This window comes from Halichoeres trimaculatus, unplaced genomic scaffold, assembly GCF_033239565.1.
Source record: "Halichoeres trimaculatus isolate MK-OKI-2021-1 unplaced genomic scaffold, fHalTri1.1 fHalTri1_scaffold_3, whole genome shotgun sequence".
Classification (NCBI taxonomy): domain Eukaryota; kingdom Metazoa; phylum Chordata; class Actinopteri; order Labriformes; family Labridae; genus Halichoeres; species Halichoeres trimaculatus.
Genome location: NW_027437181.1, coordinates 5,795,924 through 5,820,162, shown reverse-complemented (window position 1 = coordinate 5,820,162; position 24,239 = coordinate 5,795,924). Strand labels below are relative to the sequence as shown.

The 24,239-nt window shown below is 40.2% G+C and overlaps 1 protein-coding gene across 1 annotated transcript; it reads right to left on the bottom strand.

The window, feature by feature from the left end:
• Positions 1 to 326: 326 nt before the first annotated feature.
• Positions 327 to 17,248, bottom strand: LOC141787676 (annexin A2-like). Its single transcript, XM_074666277.1, has 13 exons — positions 17,123 to 17,248; positions 14,213 to 14,274; positions 12,708 to 12,801; positions 10,768 to 10,862; positions 10,522 to 10,635; positions 8,975 to 9,065; positions 3,616 to 3,695; positions 3,249 to 3,308; positions 3,033 to 3,126; positions 2,580 to 2,675; positions 2,396 to 2,454; positions 696 to 818; positions 327 to 525 (listed from the first exon to the last, which is right to left on the bottom strand). Exons 2-13 carry the CDS (start codon positions 14,261 to 14,263, stop codon positions 466 to 468), a joined length of 1,017 nt encoding a protein of 338 aa, XP_074522378.1. The 5' UTR covers positions 14,264 to 14,274; positions 17,123 to 17,248; the 3' UTR covers positions 327 to 465.
• Between the last annotated feature and the right edge of the window lie 6,991 nt (positions 17,249 to 24,239).

Below are 24,239 nucleotides of genomic sequence, written 5' to 3'. Positions count from 1 at the left end.
AAATAAATCAATTATCTGCTTAAACTTTGTTCCCTCCCTTTTCCCAGGGTTTTGTTGAATAGTTTCTATCCTCGTCCCTTAATCGTCCTCAGAAACATAACAATGAGTAAAACAAGCAAACATCTCCATTTTCATCTCCAAAAATGTTAAACAGCACAGAGGAAAGAGAACAGACGGTTCGCATCATCATGCCAAAGTCTTTTTTGAACGTCAAATCCTGTGATGTAAAACTCTGAGTGAGACTCTGCTGCCCCCTGCTGGTTGTAAGCTGAAACAATCAACAAACACACCAAACATTATTCATCAGATGTTTTATTTGAAGCTGCTCAGAGAGATGGAGGAGGCACTTTCTGTTTCACGGTGAAAAGCTAAAACACTCTAATACTGTAAGAAGATCTGCAGTCAGCTGATGTTTGAAACCAAAGAGGCTTCTGGGAAATTGAGTCCAGCAGAGAGTGGGGGGCCTCAGTCGTCTCCTCCGCATAGACTCAGCAGAGCGTTCTGGTAGTCTCCTTTAGTGTGCTCCTAAACGACACAGAGACACGAGGAATCAGATCAACACACAGATTATTTCCTCTGGTAACTTTTGACACTGCATCACACTCTGATAAACCTATTTTTTTAAAGTGGCTTGGTTTTAAACTCTGGCACAGACTGTGAATCTCTTTGTGGCTGTTTAGAGGACAGATACTCACAGCGATGGTCTGGTACAGTGACTTTTTGTGCTGCTTCTTGAACTCTGATCGGATCTTCATCAGGTCCACTTCACATCGAGAAACCATAATCCTGGTCACCACCTTATCCTTGGCTCCTTTACCCTGCAGAGGATTACAAACGGGCATTTGAGCAGAGTGTAATGTTGTTCATATTTTGTAACTTTGTCATGTTAAAATTACTAAAACTCCTAAGTTTTCACAGAAAATTTAAAAAGGTTTCATTGAAATAAGATAATCATCAGAGATTTCAAGGCTTTAATACGCAAGAGATCACTTAAATATAACACATATGCAAAAATTACTCAACTATTTATTTTATATCATCAACTTGTATCCGACTCCAAATTTAGATTAGCTAACCAAAAAGTTACTTTTTTTCTCTTAAAAATTACTTAAAAAATGCCCCTTTAAAAAAAAAAAAATAGTTGTGATGGGGTTTTGTAACATTGAGTGAGGAGAGACCGCAGTGGATGTGGGACCCTGCTGTACACTAAAATGCTTTGGCATGTGCTGTCAGTGCTTCACATGGCATGGACCAGATGTCTGCTTAATGTGACAAAGACAGTATTCCTTTTAATTTGTACAGTTTTTATCTGTATTTAATGTGATTTTTTCCCCTAGATAACTTTAAATTATCAATACTTGGACAGTATTTAAAATGGAGCGCAGACAGCCTGCCTGTGCCATTGAGCACAGACACCCTATCCAGGCATCCCTCAGCATAGGGTCAGCAGGGTCTCTGTTCCCTCCTTTCTCACAGTTCCAAAATGGGATGTATTTATCTTACTTTGTGATTTAACCAGTACAACTTAACTACCACATTAATAATGTTTATTTGTGTTTAATTAGTTGAACTTAGTCATATTAAGGTAACTTAATGTGGTGTCAGTAAATCCAACATCATGCTGTTGAGTTTCTGCAGTCTAGTAATATCATGTATCTTTAAAGACAGTACAGTTAGAATTAGTTAACATGTGTTATTCACATTAATAGTGTTTTGTGTGTCCAAAACAACACAGTTTAGTGGAACCAGATGACAGAACTTATCAAGTAAAATCAACATTTAATTTCTTATGGCCCTTTTCCACCAGCACGCCTTGGCCCTACTCTACTTGGCCCAAATACTCGTTTTGTGATGGCTTTCCACTAACCAACAACTAACAACAATCGCAAACAATGGAGAACTTGGAGGCAACAGTACACTTGTTGCTTGGTCTGTGGCTTTTTGTCACAAACTGTATGACAGAGGGAAGCAGAGGATGCAGTTGTTGTTTAAAAATGGTGGGTGGCTCTCATCCCCTTGTGTCCTGTCTTGTTTTGGGTGTCACGTTCATGACTCATCGATGACGACATTGTCTGACCAATCAGTAGCCGGCAGTCAGTAACGTCATCTCTTAGTATCGACTCAGCTCGCTTGGAACTAGAGTAGAGTAGGTACTAAAACTAGCTTGTTTTAGGAGGTACCAGGCCAGTGGAAACATGATGCAAATCGAATAGGGCCGAGAAGAGTAGGACCAAGGGGTGCTAGTGGAAAAGGGCCATTAGAGCATGCATTCTGTTGATTACTAATGTGGATCAAACTAAACTCAACAAAGTGTAACACATACTCAGAAAGCCAGAATCAGAGTAGATAAACCCAGTGTTGTTTTCTGCTAAAAGACAGAACTACTTTGCCGTACCTTCATGGCTTCAAAGAGTCTGTTGGCGAAGTACAGCTGCCGGTTCTGAAAGCATTCAACTGTGAAAACAGACAAACATTGAATCTGGTCAAATTTGTGTCGTGTTTTAGATGTTGATTAAAAACAACCAACATGAAAATGAAATATTCCTCAAAAAACATCTACCTGGTGTTTAAGTTCTTACCCAGGGTGAGGAAAGACTTCTCCAGATCCCCCTTCACCTCCTTCCTGATGCTCTCCTTCATGTCGTATGGACTGTAGCTCTTATACCGCTCAAACACTGAAGGAAAACAAAACACAGTGATGAAAAGAACACTTCAAGATCAATAAGAGTTTCATAAAGTTTAGCTTTAGTGTTTTAAATGTCTGTACCAGAAAAAACACTGGATGCAACATTAATTTAAATTAACAACCTGTAAAATAATAAAGTCTAATATAAAAATCTTAGGAGATGAAAATCTGTTTTGCAAAGCATCACATACAAAAATCCAGACATGATACTGAAACCAAACAATATTCAACACTTTGATATCAAATTCTGTATTTTGTCTTTTTGATGTTTGATTAAAGACTAAGTACATTTTATCACCCTAATTTGGAGGACATAAGTCGTGTGTATGTTGCATTGGTAGTTCACCTTTCTGCAGGTGGGGGACGCTCCTCTTTGACATGATGGAGATCCAGGTCGCCACATCGGTTCCCTTTCTCTTCACTCCGGCTTCATACAAAGACTGAGAGGTTCACATCAGAGCAGAAAACAGAAAAAAAATGAGGCTAAGAGTTCTGATTCTTTCTGAAATACTGTGTGTCAAAATGAGACTTTATTTATAAAACCTGGACGGGTCTGACTCACTCTGGCATCCTCGTCAATCTTCTCATAGTCGACAACATTAGAGGGCTCATCTCTCTTTGTCTGTAAAAATTAAAAAATATTGTTCAAAATCAAAAAATAGATGCAATCTCATGTTTATATAAGTTAATATCTGACACATTCGTGAAGGGTTAAAAGAGTCAACAATTACAAAACGCCACTGCTTGGGCTACAACAAAGTAACGATTCAATAGTGTTGTAATAAAAATAAATAAAATAATACAGATTAACAGTTTATTAGGAAACTAGATAAAGTGAAAACACCACATTTGGGAAGCTGAGATTTTTTGGCTTCAGCACGTTTTTAAAAGTGTTTCTTATTTGTTGTGCTTGTGAGGAAAAAACTAACCTGAACCAGAGCCAGCAGCAGTTTGGCGAAGTCTCCTGACGTGTCTCCTGCTACGTCTTTCTCCACCTCCTTCTTAAACACTGCAGACAGAAATTAAATAAAATCACCAATGTGAAAACAATGCAAGGAAAATAAGTGTATAACTGAGCTAATGATAGCTATGCTAACATCCAACAGGGTCGAAGTGTCAGCTCACTTTAAGAACTTCAGGTTTAAGAATAACAACTTTTGTTTTTTCTACTGAAGCCAGTTAAGTTTCTTAATTTTTTTTTTTTTCATTGACACATCAAATCAAAAATCATTGAATGCTGAATTACCAGAAAACTAACTTAAACACTTGTTTCCAGTCAACTCAGTAAATTAAATAGTTTGTAAAGTATGATACTGAAATGCTCATTTGAGATTTGACATTATGTTATGTTCAGATGTTGAATTTTATAATCATACAGGTTCAAGAAATGTTTGTTATTACTGTTATATCAATAGCATTTAATCTGAGATTCATTTTCATAATAGTTTGTATTTTAAGGGACCTTCAAGTCTCATAAGGTAATCATTTTTCAAGCTTTTACCTTGCCTGATCATGTCTATCTCATTTCAGTATTGGCATTTTGTTACAGAACTAGAAAAGCAATTTCTGAAGAAATTGCGCTGTGAATGCAGAATGCTGAAGCAGCTTGCGCTGAACTGCTAATGTAACGAAAGCTGAACCTGAATGACCGAAGATATGTCTGAAAATGGTTGAAAAAGTCTTGAAAAGCTTGCGCTCAACTGCTAATGCAGAATGTGGAACATTAATGACTGAAGGTTTGTCTGAAAGTGGCTGAATGAAGTCTTAAAATGCTTGCGCTGAACTGCTAAAGCAAAATTCTGAACAAGAATGGCTAAAGTTATGTCTGAAATCATTTGAATTAAGTCTTGAAAAGCTTGTGCTCAACTGCAAAAGCAGAATGCTAAACATGAATGACTGAATTTATGTCTGAAAATGGTTGAAATAATTCATGAAAAGCTGGCACTCAACTGCTTATGCAGAATGCTAAATCAACCTGCCATGAACTCTTGGATGAAAGGAAATTAATGGATGAATCAGTTAAATGGATAAATAAATTTAAAGTTGAAATGGCTGCATCTTTTCAAAATTTGAAGCAATGAATTAAATTTTAAAGAACAGTTATGGAAATAATGACCTGACTGAGGTAAAATGCAAGTCTCATCTCTGAAACGCTGTTAAAATGAAATCCTGTGTGTCCTGTGTGTGAGTTTTTAATCATGTAAGCCTTTTAGCTGAGGCTCATCTGAAGCCAGATGTTGCCATGGTGATCATTGTTTACCAACTGCCATCAGAGAGCTGGTGGAGTCTGTTGATTCCCAACACATTTCCACTGAAATCAGTGTGTCAAACTGCCTGCAACTGTGACTAAACCAAAGGGCCGATAAGAAAAATGATCACACCGTAGGAATCCTGAGACCCTGAGGAAGCTGTCTGTGTAAATTTCATGTCTAAAGATGCAGAAATAGGCCCATGACAGTGATAGATAGATGAGGGAAATTTGACTGATCTCTGAGAAAACCCCTCAGGAATTAACATTGGAGTACATGGGTGCCGGAGCTGACTTTGCCCGACAGTTGGCCATTTTGTGAAAAAGTGCTCCATCCTTTTGCTTTAAAAACCACTTTGTCAGAGGCAGGACAAGACTACTTACATGCTGAGGGCTTATTTGTGTTGATAGCTCAAAAAATGTGGCCAAGAGAGCAGTTTACCCAGAAGTTTCCCAGGTCTTGTTTCCCCCTCTCCCTGCTCTGTCGTTTGAATCTCCCACTCTGAGCTGAAACATTCCGTCCAATACACACCAATGTTAAACGGCTTGAAGAGCTGAAATGCATCATGACCTTTGAAGGGTCATTGTGAAGAAACTATGAATGCTAGGAGACATTTGAAACCCACTGAATGAAGCCAAAAGATAGCTGAATATTTTGAAGTTTGAATGGAGTTTGTAGCTGAATGTATGACTGAATGAGGAGGGTTTGAAGAAGGCTGAAAAAATGTCCTGAAGGGAGGAAATTTTGAAAATTCCGCATTCATCTCTATGGGACCGAAATTTCGTAAATTGTTGAATATCTTGGAAAGTATTTGTGAAAAGTTTCTGAAGAGTCATAGCCCCCTTGTCCCCACTGAAATACACGTTTTGAAGTTTGAACGGTGAAAATCGGTTGAAGTTTGCAGAAGTTTTAGCGGTCCAAAAAAGCGGGCGGAAGAAGAAGAAGAAGAAGAAGAAGAAGAACTAGACAATTTCCACGGAAATCGTGAGAGGGGCTCGGGCGGCGGCCAGGCTTTTTGCATTCACTAAATAGTTTAGAAACACCGATGTGACCAGACCTTGTTTTGTACTGACTTCTGATTGAACAGGTGTCAAATTATCCCATGCACAATTAAGCGCGCTTCGCGCGCACACTTTCCTATCTTGAAAATGTTCAGAAACACAGATGTCACCAGATTTTGTTTCGGACTGACATAGCGAAACACTTCTTAACATTTCTTGTTTCTGATTCAACAGGTGTCAAATGACCTCATGCACAATGAAGCGCGCTTCGCGCGCACACTTTCATATCTTTACTGTTCTAGCCCCAAAACATTTTGTTACAAATATACACCTACTTATCACAAGACATGGGAGAGTAGCTGATTACAAATCCTTAACCCCAAATAAGCTCTCAATAACTTTTTAAAGTACTTGTGTGTGTGTGTGTGTGTCTGTGTGTGTGTGTGTGTGTGTGTGTGTGTGTGTGTGTGTGTGTGTGTGTGTGTGTGTGTGTGTGTGTGTGTGTGTGTGTGTGTGTGTGTGTGTGTGAATGTGTGAGGGAGAGAGGGAGAGAGAGAGGGAGAGAAAGAGCGAGGGTGAGAGAGAGAAAGAGAGTATTGAAAGGAAAGGGGGTTCGTGTGTGTGTGTGTGTGTGTGTGTGTGTGTGTGTCTACACACTTTCATATCTATACTACTCTAGCCCCAAAGCAATACGACACAAACATAGACTGCCTAGTGGACAGCGTGGCACTGCCATTTACCATTGTACAGTTCTGAAGCCAAAACACCTCTGTCAAAGGGGCAGTCATTGGCAGCAGTTGTGCAGCCAGAGTCTGCGCAGTACAGACTGTGAGGGATTCTGGGAGGATCTGAGTGGCGCTTGGTAACAAAACTAATATTTTCATATTTCTTTTGCGAGTCTAATCACTTCTTGACTCTACGTCCTGACATATTTTACAATCCGAGAAAAAAATACACAAGAACAGCAGCTTTCAATTATCATAAAATGCTACATAGTACCTTGTTTTTAACCTCTCATAACTAATGGAAATGAAGCTGTTCAGAAGAAAAGAAAAAAAAGCCTTAAATACAAGGCAGCCAAATGATATCTTCAAAATCATGCACCTGTGTGTGTGTGAGGGAAAGGGAGGGAGAGAGTAAGAGAGAAAGAGAGAAAGAGACAGAGAGAATTGAGAGAGAAGAGATGGGGTTTATGTGTGTGTGTGTGTGTGTGTGTGTGTGTGTGTGTGTGTGTGTGTGTGTGTGTGTGTGCACGTGGGTATGTATGGGTTGGCTGTATGTGTGTGTGTGTGTGTGTGTGTGTGTGTGTGTGTGTGTGTGTGTGTGTGTGTGTGTGTGTGTGTGTTTGAGTATGTGCACGTGGGTATGTATGTGTGTGTGTGTGTGTGTGTGTGTGTGTGTGTGTGAACGTGGGTATGTATGGGTTGGCTGTATGTGTGTGTGTGTGTGTGTGTGTGTGTGTGTGTGTGTGTGTGTGTGTGTGTTCGTGCGCATGTGCACGCGTGTGTGTGTATGGGTTGGCTGTATGTGTGTATGTGTGTGTATAAGAGAGTTTGGGTTGGCTGTTAAGGCATAGTAAACAAAAACCTGTGTTCCTCTGTCCCTCAATGACCTCATCAGTCAGTAGACACAGCTGTGTGGTTACCATGGTGATCATAAGGATGATGTCACAGTGAGTGTGATCTGTCAGTTACACTTTGGAACTCCTTTGTATCCACTGATCTACAGCTGGAGTTTTGGGCTAGACATAGGTCCGAACAAACTGCATTTATGCTGAAACCCTAAGGGCTAGAAGAAAAACAAAAACATTGTGAGAATCTGGAGACTCTGATGAACAAGATGATGTGCTTTACAAGATGGTAGGATTTAAATAGACCGCACGAGGGCGATTTGCAAATGTAGTTAGGAATGAAGTTAATGAGAAATATAGGTCAGATTTAACATTACTTCAGATTACAGGGATGTGACGGTTTCACTCACACTGAGGCGTTTTTTGGCAAAACAGTACATTTTTGGGGTAAAATACTCCCTTTGTAAGAAGTAGGAGATGTCAGGGAACTTCAAAATGTAGTTTTTATTTTTCTGCTGTGAAGATTTTGGAAGTTGTGACAATTCATTGGAGAATGCTGCAACCTGTCATCAGCCGCCTCTCTCACTCTACTTTCAGACATTCCGCACTGGAGGAGATGAGGTTTCAGGGCAAAAACCAAAAAGTTTATGTTGCTTCAACAGTAAAATCTCAAAAACTGTAATAGATTTCAAAAAAGTAAAGTCATACTCATAGAGCTGAAAGATCAGTGAACACTTTAAGGCAAAAATGGTGCCTGTAAGTGAAAGTATGCCAAAGTCTTAGCATCTCATAGTAAGTGGAAATTTTGGGCAGCGAGAGGGAGAGATTCCTAGGTTCCCCATTCATTCTCTATGAGGGATTTTTCGCCGTTTTTGGCCAATAAGTCGGCCAAAATTTGGCGAATCGCTGAAAAAAATAATAGCACACCATTCCCGGCCGAGCCGCACATTTTGATGTATGATTTGTGTGGGTTTTCTCAAAGCCCTTGGAGGAGTAGCGAGCCAAAATTTTGGCCGGAAGATGAAGAAGAAAAAAAAAGAGGCGAACGGAAGAGCATTAGGGGCTCGTGGCTTCGCCACGAGCCCCTCTCCTGCATAGCTTGCTATGCAGGAGAGTGGCTCGTTCGAAGCCCGAGCCCCTAATAAATTTTTTTGACACAGAAGAACATATGCTGTGAATGCATTACTGCATTCACAGCAATAAATATATTTTATCATCATACACAACTCAATATCTGTTATATGTGTAAAATATAAATGATAAACACGTCAAGTCTTCAAACTTCCAACATTTCATAGTGTTGCATCTAATTTCTATGAAAAGAGCCCGCAGTTCCTTCCAGCTGCCACTAGATGGTGCTAGCAAGCTAACAACGCTGACAGCACGTGGATGTTCAGTCAGGATGTCTGGATTTAAATTGTCAACGGTTTTTAACATTTTTATTCGAGCTCAAGTGATTTTTACTCACTTTCTCTGTAAACCTTCTTGATGTCCGTCAGTTCCTCGTTGTTCCTGGAGCAGACGATCTCGATGAGGGTCTCCTCGTCTGTTCCCAGTCCCTGAGACACAAACGCCAACAGGTGAGTCTCCTCATTTCACACATAGCCTATATGTTGGACTGAATTTACAACAACGATTTTACTGTTTATGTGAAGCCCTGCACAACTGCTTTAAGTTAAGTGCTAGAAAGTACAGTTGTTTTTAAAACTGTACTAGAGTTAATGTAAAAAGCAGTTCATATTTTGATTTTAACCATATCTAAACTTATCAAAACTCCTAAAAATCTCCTGGCTTCTATGGGTGAGCTGCTTCTTGTGAAAGCACGGACAGCCAAACTTTTCACATTATCTTTCCAGACTTTCTGGCAGCCCTCTTGAAAATTTCAGCCAGAAGTCAGATAGGTTTGTAAGTAGATATGTTGACACAGATGATAATATTTCACCACCAGTCGAGTTGTTGGGGTGGTGACGTGAACTTTAAGCAAAGTTTATCTGTTTTACACTCACTCCAGAGGTCTGTGTTTGGTTTTTGTGTGTTCTTTTTTTTGAAAATGTTATTAAACTTGATGCAGTAAACATTAGTGAGAAAGCTCTTTATGTATGCACTACCCAGCCTCCCTCCAATTGCTTTGACAGTAACAGATAAAATTGTTCAAGCACATCTGATGATGGGTAACTATCCCACCCTTTCTCCTTTTTGACCAAACTTGTGCTAGTAGTAGTTTGAGGCCAGTGCCTGACTGAGCGCTGGTTCTTTGTGTTTCTACTGTACTGACAAAGCCCTGGCTTCAACTGGAGCTTAGCAAGCACCAGAGCATCAGGGGCCGGTTGTGGGGCTACTGTGACCAACAATCAGCCATGAGAAAATAGTCAGTCTTATAAAGTTAAGCTGCTGAGTGAGTCGTCTGTTGTTTTGTTGGCGTTTCCTCATTCATAACTTGAACTGGAGGCAAAACTGAAGCAGCTACACATTTTCTCTCATAGATCAGGTCTAAACTTTGCTATTTCTATCTAATTTAACAAACTTATGGCCTTAAGTTATTTATCTTGCTATTTCTGCCTTATGTGTGAGCGTTCAGATTTCTCTGCTCACTCTATCGCCCACAGCAGTTCCACCCCAATGTGTTCACAGATACATAATGCCCGTACATACACAAACACACAGACAAGCACACTCTGTGTAGCAGACAGTTAGGAAGGATAATGTCACAACCACCACCAGATAAACCAGAAGAAGATAGAAAAATCAGCCTTTTTAAAGCGCTCCCAGTGCCATTTTTGTTGACCCCCCCTTCCCCGAAACAGCTGCCTATGAACTGACTGATGATGATGAACTGATGACGTTGCCCCAACTTGTCTCCTTGCTGATAGAAACCAAACAGGTTTTTCGGAAAAAATGAAAACAAAATAAGCACTAACACCAAATGAGCAGTGGTAGTGTGATCGAGTTCCCGAGATAGGGCCTTGTTGCCCTGAAATTTGGAAATATCTGATTTCTAGCGCTAGAGATTCTGACCTTCATGGAGGCTTTGAGTTCAGAGGCGTCATACTGAGCTGTGCTCTTCATCAGTCCCAACATCAGGGCCTCCAGAGAGCCGGACAGCGCCCCCTTCAGAGCTGCGATCAGATCCTGAAATGAGACAGAGGCAAAAAACTGTTGATGAACTTCTTTAAATATAGGTTAAATAGTCATTTAATCCCGTCTTGAGAGGTTAAGTCCACTAATGTTTGTGATATGTTTATATCAAAGATCGATATCCACCTTCTTGGCGATTCGCTCGTATTCGAAGGCGATCTCTCTCCGCTGCGAGTAGCTGCGTCTGGTCAGGATGTCGATGATGGTCTGTTCGTCTACTCCTGCAGGGTTAGATAAAGCTAAAGATAAAGTTGCACTTACACAAGGAAAAGAGATCAACGTCATTTGTGTAATAATCTTGGCAAAATCTATCACTTTAAGGTCCTCAGAGAGTCTGATGTGACAGTTAACTTAAGTATTCCCAAAATGAAAACGATTTTCATCCATGACCACATCGTAAAACTGTTTTCTGCAACCTATCGGGCAACCATAATGACAAATAAGCTTTTTTTAACCCGTAAACAATGTTCCTCCTCTAAACTGAAGCTGGATTGAATTTAGCCGAGGCCTTTTTCTCTTACATAACAGATAAACACTTTCAGCTGTGTCTGAGGGATCGAGACACTTTGACTTTACTTTCTTTGTTCCACGTTGAGTTTTCACCATCGCCTGTGTTTTTTTTTTTTATGGTTTTATTTTTTCAAAACAGGGGAAAACACTGTGTTCAGGGACGTCCTGCATTTACTGCAGCTCACACACAGGAAGCTGACTCCAGCAGCTGGAAAATCCTTCGAAGCCCTGTCCAAACACAAACAGACCTGTGTAATCCGCCCCACACATCGGACTCTCACCGCCGCCGCTGCAGTACAGTCAGGAGAGGTTTCAGTAGCATTACACACACTTTTGTAGATCTCCATGACCACAAAAACATGCTGTAATGGTTTGAGGAGCTCATTCATGGACAGAAGCCAGTGTGCAATCTGAGATCTGACTGTGAAGGGAAGGAATCAGACAACTGAGTCACAGAGAAAACTGAATTCAGCTGAGAGATAGAAAACAGCCAAGACAGGAAAACTGGACTCCAAAGTACAGAGTTTTCTCCTCATTTTTAAAGTGTGTATTGATGACGAGATGGTGAAACAGTGAATATGAAAGGTTACGCTCTTGGCAACGGGGATATTGTTGAGATATTGGATTGTGGACCAAAGTGCAGCCCTTCTTGATGGACTGGTTGGAGCTAGATGAGCTCAGCTATGTTTTTGAGTGTGTTTAGTTTGAGAAAAGTCTGTGTTACATCTCTCACACAACTGGCTATGAGTTTGAGAAGGATTTGTTGGATTTCAGACACAATATTCTGAGAATGAGTGGGTCTTGTGTAGGGGTGGGTACCAAATTAGGTACTTTTATAGGTACTACGGGTGGGAGAAAAAATAAAATAAATCAATATATCAGGATTTTTGGTTTGATAATTTCAGAATCGAGATTTTTTGTCAAAATATTTTTTTCAAATTCAGTGTCTTCTTTTCAGTCTTTGTTTATATACTGGTTTTGAAAAAAGTTACCACTTGTCTCCAGCAGAGGGTGAAATGTTTCTCTCTGACTCACATAAAGTGCATTTTATGGGGAAATATGGCTCCTGATATCGTCTGTAGACATTATCATCATCATTTAACTTTTTGATATGGTCTGTTGTTAAAAAAGCAGACTAAAAACTGCAAAAATCGTGAATAGCAAAGACTTGTTATTTAAATTGAATCGGCACCCCCAAAAATTGTAATAGAGTCAAATCCTGGGAATAGCATATGCTCCCAGCCCTAAAAGGTACCAGCCAAATTCTGTCTGAAGTACCAAGTACTAATTTAAGTGAATCAAATGGTACCATGTCTTGGTACCCAAACGCATCTTTGTGACTTTGTGGGAGTGGAGAGTAGGCAATTTTCTATGCTGAACATCAACACAGCATTAAACAAATGAATACTTTGTATCATAGGAACACACACAAGAGTACCAAAAAGTGGTACCACTGAGTAGGGATACTGATTGCAAAGTACTGGGCATCGGTAGCGTACCGTTTCATATGTGAAAGGCACCCATCCCTGGTCTTGTAAGCATTTTTGCTGCCTTACCTTTCGTCTTGATGGCTGTCTCGAGCCTGGCAGCATCTTTGGCTGGGTCGAAGTCTCGTACCGGCACCACGGTGGGGTATATGGGCTCTGCTTCCTGCAGACAGAGGGAGAGAAATATGTCACAGGAAGGAAGGTTTGTTGTTTGCAGAGTTGTTTGGTCTTCGTTTTGTACTTAAATCCCTTGAAAAGTGACTGACAGTGAATTTGGATCATGTATTGTTGTAGTTGAACACAATGATGTGAAGACACTGTGATGTGTTTATCACATCAGTCTGGTCCTGTCAGACCTATAACTGTATAAAACATGGGCGTAGTCTGCGAGACGTTACCCGTCTGTTCCTATTACCGAAAAATCAGTCACATGACTTAAGCTGTGTCTCTGATTGGACAATCATACAATCCTAATAACTTCTAAACCACCATGTTAGAAAAAAATGCACTCAACATACAGTGTGCAGATAGGGAAATCACTATTTGTTTTACTTCTTAGCTGTGACTGTGGTGTGTGTGTCAATGTGCAGCTGAATAATTGAATTTCCCTTTGGGATTAATAAAGTATTTATCTATCTATCTATATATCTTTCTAAATCAGCGTTTTAGACCCAAGCCGTTATTTAAACCAGGCTGTAAATGTGCTTTTTAATTCCATAAAAGTCTGTTTTTTGGTTTGGTGTGCACATGGTTCCTGATCTTTCCGCTGCCAGCCTGAAGCGGATTCTTAATGAACAGTAACTTTTAGCACTTCTGCACAAGCTTCGTTTTTCTAAACCAGATATTGCCCCTTGGTCCAACCTGATCAGGGAGCTGAGAAATAGCATTTAAGGAATAACTTACAGTCCCTTTAAGTAAAATAACAGTTTTTCTACACAAAGCAGGAAAATAGGGATTAAAGTACTTATTTAAACCAAAGGTTAATCTCATTAACAGCTTTATTTGTTTAAATTTTGGGGTATTTAATCATCCCGTTTACTTCTTGTACAGAGGTCTGTTTGAAAACAAACTTAAAGAGATATTAAAAAATACCAAAATTAGCCTCAAAATTTCACCGCTGCATGGATACAAAAATGAATGAATGACTAAATAAACTCTTATTTGTAAAGCTCTAAAAATCTTTTACCTCTTTCTTTATTAAACAGTCATACTGTTCTGTAAACCTTCTCGTAGAGTCTGAATTAATGATCAACCTGTCTGCGTCTCTGCCCAGTTCTCCAGTTTATCAGGTGAACTGGGTGGAGAACAAACTGCTCCTTTATCTGCATTTTTAGTGGCAGTAAACCCTTACAGTCAGGACACTATGGATCCTCTCAGAGCTTCAGGCAGTAAAGATACGAGCCTCTGATCATAGGAGCCGTTATATAATTAGTGATTAGCCACACATGATGGACACAGGACGATGGTTAAACTTTTTACTGCAACAGTAACCTCCTACAATTAACTCTCTATAAATATAATCATTATGCAGAGCTGTTGTCCTGTTTCCTGTGTGAGTTCAGCAGGTGACTCACCCCTCCATATGACAGCGTCAGCTGACCCAGAAACTCAGACACTAGAGCCATGATGAGTCGACCTGCAGGGAGATGAGACAGAGATCAGTGATCTGTTGTGCAGTAGTCCTCAGTGTACATCAGTAATTCCCAGTAACCAGACAAATACTGCAAGTTATTTCCTTTTTCTTTGAGCGGCAGCATTCACGTACTCCTCAGCGCTCAAAGTACTATCCTTGTTCAGTTTACATTCTGGACCCCCGGTGTGTCCTGACGCCCAGTCTCTAATTTTGATGGAGTTTGTTGGCTTGTTCAGCAGCTCTACACTTCAAAATGTGATGATCTTTGCAGCCAACACATCAAAGTGGGCTATTTGGTATCACAGTGTCATGTGGGCCCCGGCTGGGCATGGGCTCACGTTGGCATAAACAGGGACTAGAATTGGCAGACCATCTGAACAGCAAACATCCTGGTGTCGACACAATCCTGTCTTTGCATGGGAACTAAAAACACCATAGTTCACCATTCGAGCCCCTTTTTGGAGCGTTTGTACCTTTATGCTCCTGAGTTTACAAAGGAAAAGGAGATTCAGTGCAAGGAAGGAAAAAAGTGAAGAAACTTCTTTGCTAACTTGAGACCAGGAAAGATGTTAATGTTAACTTTGTTATCCACATTTTTCCTTTTTTTTCTTTAGTTGTCAGGAGTTCAATTGGAGAATCAGAAAAGCCATTGTTTTTATCTACCGAATAATGACAACTTATGGTCCACCTGCTGTGTTTACCTCTTCAAAATACAGTTTCCAAGCTGCTTGATGGCAAGACTAAGCTGAAACAACAAACTCTGAAGACCCTACTGTGTTAGCCGGATAGTCTCAGGTATTTAGGACCTAACACAACTCAAAACTAAGACGCAAAAGTGTCAAAGTTCACAAAATAATAGTGATATGTAAATCATATATCCTATAGGCTAATTGGTGCATGAAGAGCATGTCTGAGTTGCGTCCACTAACGGTGCAAAAACAAAACTTTCTGACAGAAAAGTTGAATGTTGGGAAATGTCTCAGCAGATAGTGAATGCATGGGTGGAAGTTTCTCACAACTAATTAACTTATGAATCAGCCCGTCAGAAAACAGTAGCATGAACTCTTGCCCGATGTGTCTCTCTGTAGTTGCTCTTTGAGGGGACCAAGCTGATTGACCCCCATTCAAAAATATTTCCGTAAGCACACAGTAGATCCAAAGTCAGGTATATTCTTCCTATAGGAGCCCCGTAGAGAGCTGATGAAGGTTTAGGCATTAGCGTATCTGGGCTAGCCCGTATGGCTCATCAGTGGGAGCTAACGGCTAAATTAGCAATTACCATTATACCTGTTTGGGCCCAGGTTGGAGTTCTGGTGGCAAGGTACCTGCAGAGTTTTAGACGTGTTTGGTGATGCTGTAAAGTGACAGTAATTGATAAGCAGTGTCAGTTTCTTTGGTTTGGCTAAAAACAATGCAAGACTCAGGCACCTGAGTGGCTTCTGGTCTTAGTTGGAATAAGTTATATATAAAAGTAACACACTCGGAAAGCAAGGCTTAATAACTTTTCCACATGCTCTTAGAATATTCAGGCTCTGTAACTTTAAAGATGGCCAACTTCCTTTCACAAAGTCAATATTTATGGGGAAACCCAATCTCTGCTTTCTTTTCAAGTTTACTGATATAAACAAGCGATAAAACCCCTGTTAATGTTTAAAGCTGCAGATTCCTGCAGGCTGTAAACACAGTAGAAAAAGCGTCCAGGTAGGTGTGCTTGATTTATCGACCAGGACATGCCAGAGGGTGTGTCTACAGGAGAGTCCAGGACGAGCGATAAGGAAAATGGCAATGCAAACTGCACTGAGTGTGTTATGTAACACACTCGCATAAATCATCCAAAGACATCAAACCTCTTTTTATGTGTTTGAGGGGAGCTGGAAAGCTTTCTGACCTTTGACCCTGTTTCAAAATATGAACAGGAAATGTGTAAGAGTTCCATCACCTAGCAACGCCTCACACAAACAATCTCTGCAGAGTTTCATTTCAGCAAACAGAATTATCCTCCTATTTGTCGGAGCTGTGTACTAGACGTTCCATAACAGAGAGTGAGGTTTAGAGTGAAAATGAAAGCTTCAGAAATGGTCCACTAGCTTTATAGTTCCTTCCTATCCTCTTTACCTAAGTCTATCCCTGCATCAGACTCTTATTTTGAAAGTTTGGAGAAGCCTATGCTGTGATTTATAGTTTTTAATGCCACTTCCATTGACAAAAATGCAACTATGAAACTATTTGTTTTGTAGGTAGAAGTTTGGCTACTCATAGCAAACAAAATACTTCTCAGTGAGTCACCTCCCTGCTGCTTTATTTGACTGTTTTTCAAAATAAAAGTCTTGGAAAACTAGCAGACATGAGGCCATTCTTTGCAAGGTGTGATCTGTCAACTTAGCACGATATTAACATTGTAGTTTATGACTTTTTTCACAACTCCAAACTCCAGAATCAGCTGCAGAGAGGAACAAACTTTAGCCTGTTGCTCAGGAACCCTCAGATAACAGCGCTCCATCACCTCTCGGTGATCCTCTCCTCTGTAAATGGCAGGATCATGATAGTCTGGTAATTACTGGCAGGCAGAGAGCAGAGTGCGTGTGCAGTGGAGACTTTACCCAACCGCACCCATCTGCCAGCAGCCTGTTATCACATCTTCAGCCTCCACACACACAGATTAAAACCTTTAACAGACTGAACAAAGACTCTCTGAGACTTCTCACAGATGTTTCTCACAGTGCGAGTGCCAACACTTACATACTTTCAATCCTGGCAAGTCTGTCTTACATTCCTGTGCGCTATAAGCAGAGTGGAGCTGAAATTTCTGCACAAACCAACAGTTCGAGGAGTGTTTTCAATGTTTCCTTACCTTCAGAGAGGCAGCAGCAGTGAGGCAGCGAGCAGCAGAAGCAGCTCCGTTATGATCCAGGACGGGACAGGGTGTGGTGTTTATACCAGCTGACTCACACACACACAGACACACACTCAAACACACACTCACACACACTCTGGCCAATCTGACTCCCTGGATGACTCAGTGGAGAGGACTTTTACACATCAAACTAAACACAGGGGCATAAATTCCACACTAAGGGTCGGACCGCCTCGCCTACTTTCTGACTTTTTTGTAGGAACAGAGACGAAGTTGGCTTCTGATTGGCTGGCAGGTGTCCACTTGATAGTATTCAGAGACTTTGTGAACAAAGTCTTATGTGAAAACCCTTGGTACCCATTAATCCATGCTCTTTTTACACTGATACATAATCTCTAGGTGTGCTCGTCAAAGTTCTTCATGACCTTTCACTACCTCTCACAGAAGAGGCCACTCCCACGAATACCTTTAATAAAAGTTCATCTCAAAGCTAACCAATAGTCTTGACAGAAATCGATCAAGTGTTCATTAAACCAGGTTGCCAATGTGGATAAAAAGCAGATATTCTTGAATAAAGTCAATGAAGAAAATAATGGATTTAGAAGAGCCTGGTACATGCCAATGGGCTTCAGAACTCTGTATCAGAAACAGATGGGTGATGTCACAGATAGGGATGGGTACCGAATTAGGTACTTGTATAGGTACCGACCAAATTCTGTCAAAAGTACCGGGTACCTTTCCACAAAAAATCTAAAGGTACCATGTTTAGGTACCTAAATACATCCATGTGACTGTAAGGGAGTGGAAGAGTAGGAGATTTTCCATGCTGGACATGAACACAACATTATAAGGTTATATATTGAAGAATAAATATGTTAAATTGAAAAAAAAAACCATTTTATTATTAACCAGATCAACACAAAAAAGTACCAAAAATTGGTCTTGTTGAGGACTGATACCGATTGGCAGGTACCGGGCATTGGTAGCGTATCGTTTCAAATGTGAAAAGTACCCATCCCTAGTCACAGATACTACATCCATTTATTGCACAGTTGATGGTTTGCACCTAAGATGAATGAAATCATTCAACCATTCATCAGGGGACTATGTGTCAATGCAAAAATTTAAGTTCTTGTTTGGCGGCATGAATAGCATGGATTTGTGATGCACTCATTCCCCCTCTTCACTCACTCTAGATTAAAATAATTTGAACTAATACACTTAATTTGGGCCATCAAGATGTAGATCCAAGGGTGACTGATGACCAAAACGACCGGCATGGGTTCATCATCTAGAAAATACTGGAAAAATCAGTTGGGTGTATGCGTGGCTTTCCTGATCTCTGTGATCACATGTTTTTCACGAAAACAGGAAGAAAAAGTTGCTCATGTAAAACCTGTTTCCAACAAGCAGTCTGGTTTAGATGAGAACAATTTGGTACGGGTTGGCTCAACACAGTGTACCCTGCTAATAAATCTAACAAAGAAGAAAAATGCGGCACAATAAACAAAAAGCAACTATGGGAAACATCCAGCAATTTGTCCTCTTTGTGATTGGCATGTGGCTCCTTGTTACAAAGCGCTGTCAAACTACCGTGTTGAGCTTGTGCGGCTCAATCTGCTGAATCTGCTGACTGTCTTTATACAAAATGTGCATCTTTTGCTCCACTTTTGCACTTAATGTTCCCCAATACACCAGATGATTGGCTCAACTCTACTTCTGTGGAGATCTCCCAAAAGTGGCTTCTGGACAAGACAGTTATAGTGCCGACTATAGGCCTGGCATGCTTACTACAGCTTTTCTGTGTAAACACAGATTTTTTTCACTGCGTTTTTGCGTTTTTAGATGAAACGTTGTCTTGTAAACGGGGCCTCAGGGGAGGCCGTGTTCCACTTGGAGAAATACAGCGGCTGTTGCATGGTAAGGGATAATTCTTTTGACCTATTAACAGTCTGCAGTGTTGTAGCTCCACCTTCCAAAAATGGATCACTTTAGTCTGGGTACCCCTATGGATGGGTCCCAAAAAGTGGGATGGCTCATCTTGGTTATTCGGCTTCCATGCTGGGATTAGTCAGTGGAAATGCTGTAAGTTGTGTGCCATACCGAGGTGAACCAAGCTGAACTGCTTGATGGAACTGGGGCTTTAGAGGGAAGTACGCAAGGAGGTTAGCACTGGCTTCAACTCGCAATCGTTTATAACAGCAAACCAGCGCGGTATTTGAAAGAAATCCCTCTACTCTTGCAGGAATCATGTTTTGGGGCATGCAAGCAGTCGTTTTTGGTGTGATTGAGACATATATGGAGATAAGCATGTCCATAGGACGTTTTGCATGTTTGTGTATCACAGCCTGTGTGTGAGCAACAAGAGTTTACAACAAAGTGAAAAATCAGTGCCCTGACAGTAATTTATAGACTATACATTATTAAATCTATCTATAGCTTAGAGTGTACAGAGCTTAAATATGGTTTACGCGTCTGAATCTATCTTTTAAACCAAACCCAGACCTCCAAGCTGCTCCCACCTCTGCAATGAGGTCACTTCCTGCAGAGATTCACCTGAAACCGTTCTTGTCAGAGGACAGGACTTGTTCTCCTTTGATTCTTTTCACATTTATCAGATCCATAAAATTCCTCCTCAGTCTTCCACACCTCCCCACACCCACCTTATCACTCACAGTCTAGATAAACATTAGCTGACCCGATTTTCCAGAGATTAACACACCTTCTCTGGTCCAACTACCCCTCCCACTGAATGCATCAGCTCTATCAGCCTTTGAGTTTAGATTTGAACTTTAATAGTTTGAGGAGTTGCTGTACAGTCAGTTAAAAGGTGAATGAAAACAAAAACAGGAAGTGTGAGAGCTCTGAGGATCATATTTTTGGAAAGTGTTCAACACATTTGGCAGACTAAGGATTACGAAAGGATTTCCCCCGGTGATAGCTCTAAGTGGTGCAACAAAATTTAAGAGACATGATGTTGAACAAGAACTATTTGGGGTCATCCGCAGTATGATGACTGTGAGGTTATAACTAGTACATTAGAGTTGGAACAAGGTGGTTTAATGGTTTAATGTATCATTAAGGTGATTGCAGATGTACAAACAGGACAATGTCAAATTTTGAAAAGCCAATATCTCATGTCACGCGGTGGCCGACCTAAACCACCAAGCATTACGCCTCTATCCTGACCAATCCCAACCTTGTGAAATGTTGGCGGTTTGGTTGAGTTTCTGCACCAGAAATAGCTGGAGAAAAATGAGTCAAACACAGCACAGTGTTTTAAAATAAGCCATTGCTGATATTTGTGTTAAGAGGAAGTGGAATTCCTGACGCATCGGTGGGTTTCCTGCATACCCCAGTGCCCCCAACCACCCGTCCAATCAGACTGCAGCTTTGTGAACCACATCAGACGACTTCCACTTTCCTCCTGTAGCCGTGCAGAGGTTAAGAGGTTACCGGATCGTGATATACCTCAAGACCTTACCTTACTGCAAACAGTAAAAAACATCCTGGTTGTTCAACACCATCACCTGTCTGTTTGGGGCTCATCAGCTGAGTGTGTCCTCTGTTACATAACGCCAGATTCTTCCACCTAAAGAGGAAACTCCTGCGGTGTTAATGTGAAACGGAAAGCTCTATTGTTTTCCCACCCTGTGTGGTTTTTCTTTACACCCACAGCTAGAAGGGACAGAGGACGTACCTCAATTCAGTGGAGGGTTAATGTCATAACAACCTAACATGGGAATGAAGGTGTTTGGCTGTTTGAGAAGTTTTCAAACAGCCTACAAAACTCTATAGATATTTAAAAAAAATACAAGTTGCCACAATAAAAGTTAGTCTAAGACTAAGTTGATCTACAGTATAAACTACAGTTGATCTATAGTAGTACCTGCTTTTTATGTTTTCTACTGAAATGTGACTCCCATTTTGCCTGTGTGGGAGAAAAAGTAATCGTGGTCTCACAAAGTTACCTATGTTCAGTCAGAGGAGATTTTAATGGAATCAAGCCCAAAGTACCATATGTAATTTTAAAATGTGTGATTAGCTGTGAGTTAAAAGCCAGAAAGAAAAAAAGGTTTTTCATGACTGCTTTAATTCATGCTGTGGTCATTCTAAATGATGGTTGGCATTCTCAGAGGAAACCGATCCTACATAATATCTGCCTTTGATAAAATTATTGTAACTCTAAAATTTTATGTCTCTTTGAATGATTGTATCATTAGGTCATTGATGGGGTTTATAAATCAACTTCTTGTTATTGATAATACTCTCCCTGTTACATGTGAGGCGCTATGAGTGTGCTGCCTTGAAGGCACATGAAGCAATAACACCACCTAGTGGACATAACCTGAAATGGTTGATGTGCAGTTTGATTATCTGCTCGTTATTACCACTATTGTTTACTTACCTCATGAGGAATAGGTCATAATAAAACTGGATGTACTCCATGTGCCTAAATAATTTCTGACACAGTGTCACTTTAATGTCTTTATTAATATAAAAACGTCTTTGCTTTTTCTCATTCTATTATTTTATTTGTCATCATTTTGGAGTGAAACTGTTGGAGTCTTTCTACATCAACTGGATCTGCTATTCTTCAAGTGAGTGCAGCTAAATAGAAAAAAAAAATAAATGAATAAAACAAAAAATGATGAGCACAATCTGGCAAAGCGTACTGAACATTGAATACAAGAGTTCATTTAAGAACAGCGGAGGAAGTCGAGGTCAGCCCCTTGAAGGGGGAATCCCTAAGTCCAGGTCCTAATCCTGTTAGGTGTGTTGACCCCTGTGGGTGAGCTATAATTGAGGAAAACACCAACAAACAGGAGACACAGACATAACATAAATAATCTGAAGCGGTGCTGCAGTTTTTCTTCTGCCTGCAATTTTTTTAAAATAAATTAAATGTGTTTAAAAGTGATTTTTTTTAAGACTCCAGATGTCTGTTGACTCTGCACGACATTTTAAGGCCTCTGTAGGAACCTGCAATGAAAATTCACTCGAACTATAAATGCTTTGATGTGTCAGGTCAGTTCAGTCCTGTGCTAGAAACTTGTCCTTATGCAATATATTTAAAAAAAACATGCCACAGAGTCAAATAAAAACCTGAATCATTTCCCAATGCATATGTAATATAAAAACACATAGCAGCTCTAAATGTGTTTTTTTTTTTTTGTTTGTTTTTTTCTCAGGACCTGAACAGGAGAGGCCACGATGCTTGTCATTAAATCCTCTTACGGTCACCCTGAGTAAACCTCTCTTTGCTCTAGACTTAGCCACTATTGAGCTGCTAATTTTAGATCCCTGTAGGTTAGCGTTGTCTCTGTTTGACACTATGGAACAGTTTTCTTTTTAACCATCTAATGAGTGTGATATTGACGAGACAACAAAAACATGTATTTTTTTGTACAATATACACCTTGAAAGGTGTTTTCAATCATTGATTTACACCTGCTGGGTGGTAACGCGGTTAATGACACTTCTAGTTTTATTGTTTTCATTTTATTCTTAGTGGACAAAGATTTCTCACCATTATTTTTGTTAACAAAAGAAACTGGTTGTAAGAAACATTTTTAAACTCCTGTTTTGTGTCATATCCAAATAAACTAGTTTTAATTCAAAATCTTTTATTAAAAACTGTAAATATGTTTCCAGATCTTTCATAAACTGCTTTGTGGCATAGATATGTTGGTGCGAAGCAGCTTTACTGGTATCTTAAAATGTTCTGCTACTAAAGCAAAACCAGCCCAGGCTCTTAGGGTCAGAGTACCCAAGAAATAACAGGTGAACACAATCAATCTCAGTGGGTTACAAAGGACACGATTAAAAGATGGACGTGTTTGTCTTTCATTAGACTAAAAAGCTCGCACAGCCATATCTTCATTAGCCGAGCTCTGCATCTCATTATGGATGCTTTAAATACATGTAACAGACATTATTCTAATGGACCTGCTGTTGTGTAAAACCCTTAGTGAGGACTAACTAACTCAGAGGGATTTCAGTGTGGATCACGCTCTTAATACAGCGCTCACTGACCAATAAGACATGAGAATGAAATGAACCCCAGACTTTACACCAGAGGTGATTAAACCAACCAGATATTTGGGTATTAGCACGGTGTTAATGACCTGGCGAGAGGTCAGCAGTTCAGCTTTTGGTACTTCAGTGATATCTTGAAACTTTAGTTACAGGCGTTGAATTTTCTTTGGAGAAAATGTTCAAGAGACCAGCTTACTTCAAGAACTGCTGTATTAAACTACAAACAGGGTGCTGGTTTGGGTAAGTAAAGTCCCCAGTCCCTAAATAAATGTATATAACTCTGCCAGTGTCCTCTAACTGTGATCTGAATGGTCTCATGAGCACAACGATGGAAACACTGCATCCCTATAGTTTCCATAGAGTTCATCCAAGTTGCCTTTCTGTCCACAAAGCTATCTCAGTCTAATTCAAAGTGATTGATGTGCCAATCCCAAGTTAGCCCGACCCAAAGCGTCTTAGTCCTTTAGCTTCTCCCCAAGAACAGAAAAACAACACTGCTGCTGATTGGGCCTGGCAATTGGTTTGGACTCAAGCCATTTGGCAGATTGTCATCTGAGAGCAAACACACCAGATAAAACTTTCTCTTCAGGGAAAAAAAATCATTTCAGGGGGTAATGGGTGGCGCTCTAATGTTTGTATGAACAACTTCGTAGTGCAATGTACAGAACAGACTTGGGGAAAAAGAGTTGTATTCAACATGCATAACTACCTGAATTTAAAAATCATAGATTGAGCCTACTTTTATGCACATGAGAGTTGTTTTCTTTCCATTTTGCACCACCGTGAATCTACAGCAACATAGAGCAAACAAACTTGTAAAAGCCATCCTCGTTTTTGTATTAACAATTATACAGTTCATCAATGGGAAGATGAAGCAGAAGACTGAAAAATACATTTTTGATGGTAAATATTTATCAAATTGAGGATCATACCTCACAACAGCTTCTTGTCCTTGAAGGCCACCATAGCTGCACATCCAGAAGGGATGAGGGAGGAAAAAATTGCTTCTAGAAACTCAAGATATTAAATATTAGAGCTATGTTCAGCTAGCATTAGCATGCTTATAAGCTCATAA

What these genes read in the sequence shown, in the direction of transcription:
- LOC141787676 (XM_074666277.1), bottom strand. Translation starts at nt 14,263, where the DNA reads ATGGCTCTAGTGTCTGAGTTTCTGGGTCAGCTGACGCTGTCATATGGA. An exon ending in GACAGCCATCAAGACGAAAG is followed by an intron (nt 10,863 to 12,707) that starts GTAAGGCAGCAA and finishes CTAACCCTGCAG; the next exon opens with GAGTAGACGAACAGACCATC. An exon ending in CACTGTACCAGACCATCGCT is followed by an intron (nt 526 to 695) that starts GTGAGTATCTGT and finishes TGTGTCGTTTAG; the next exon opens with GAGCACACTAAAGGAGACTA.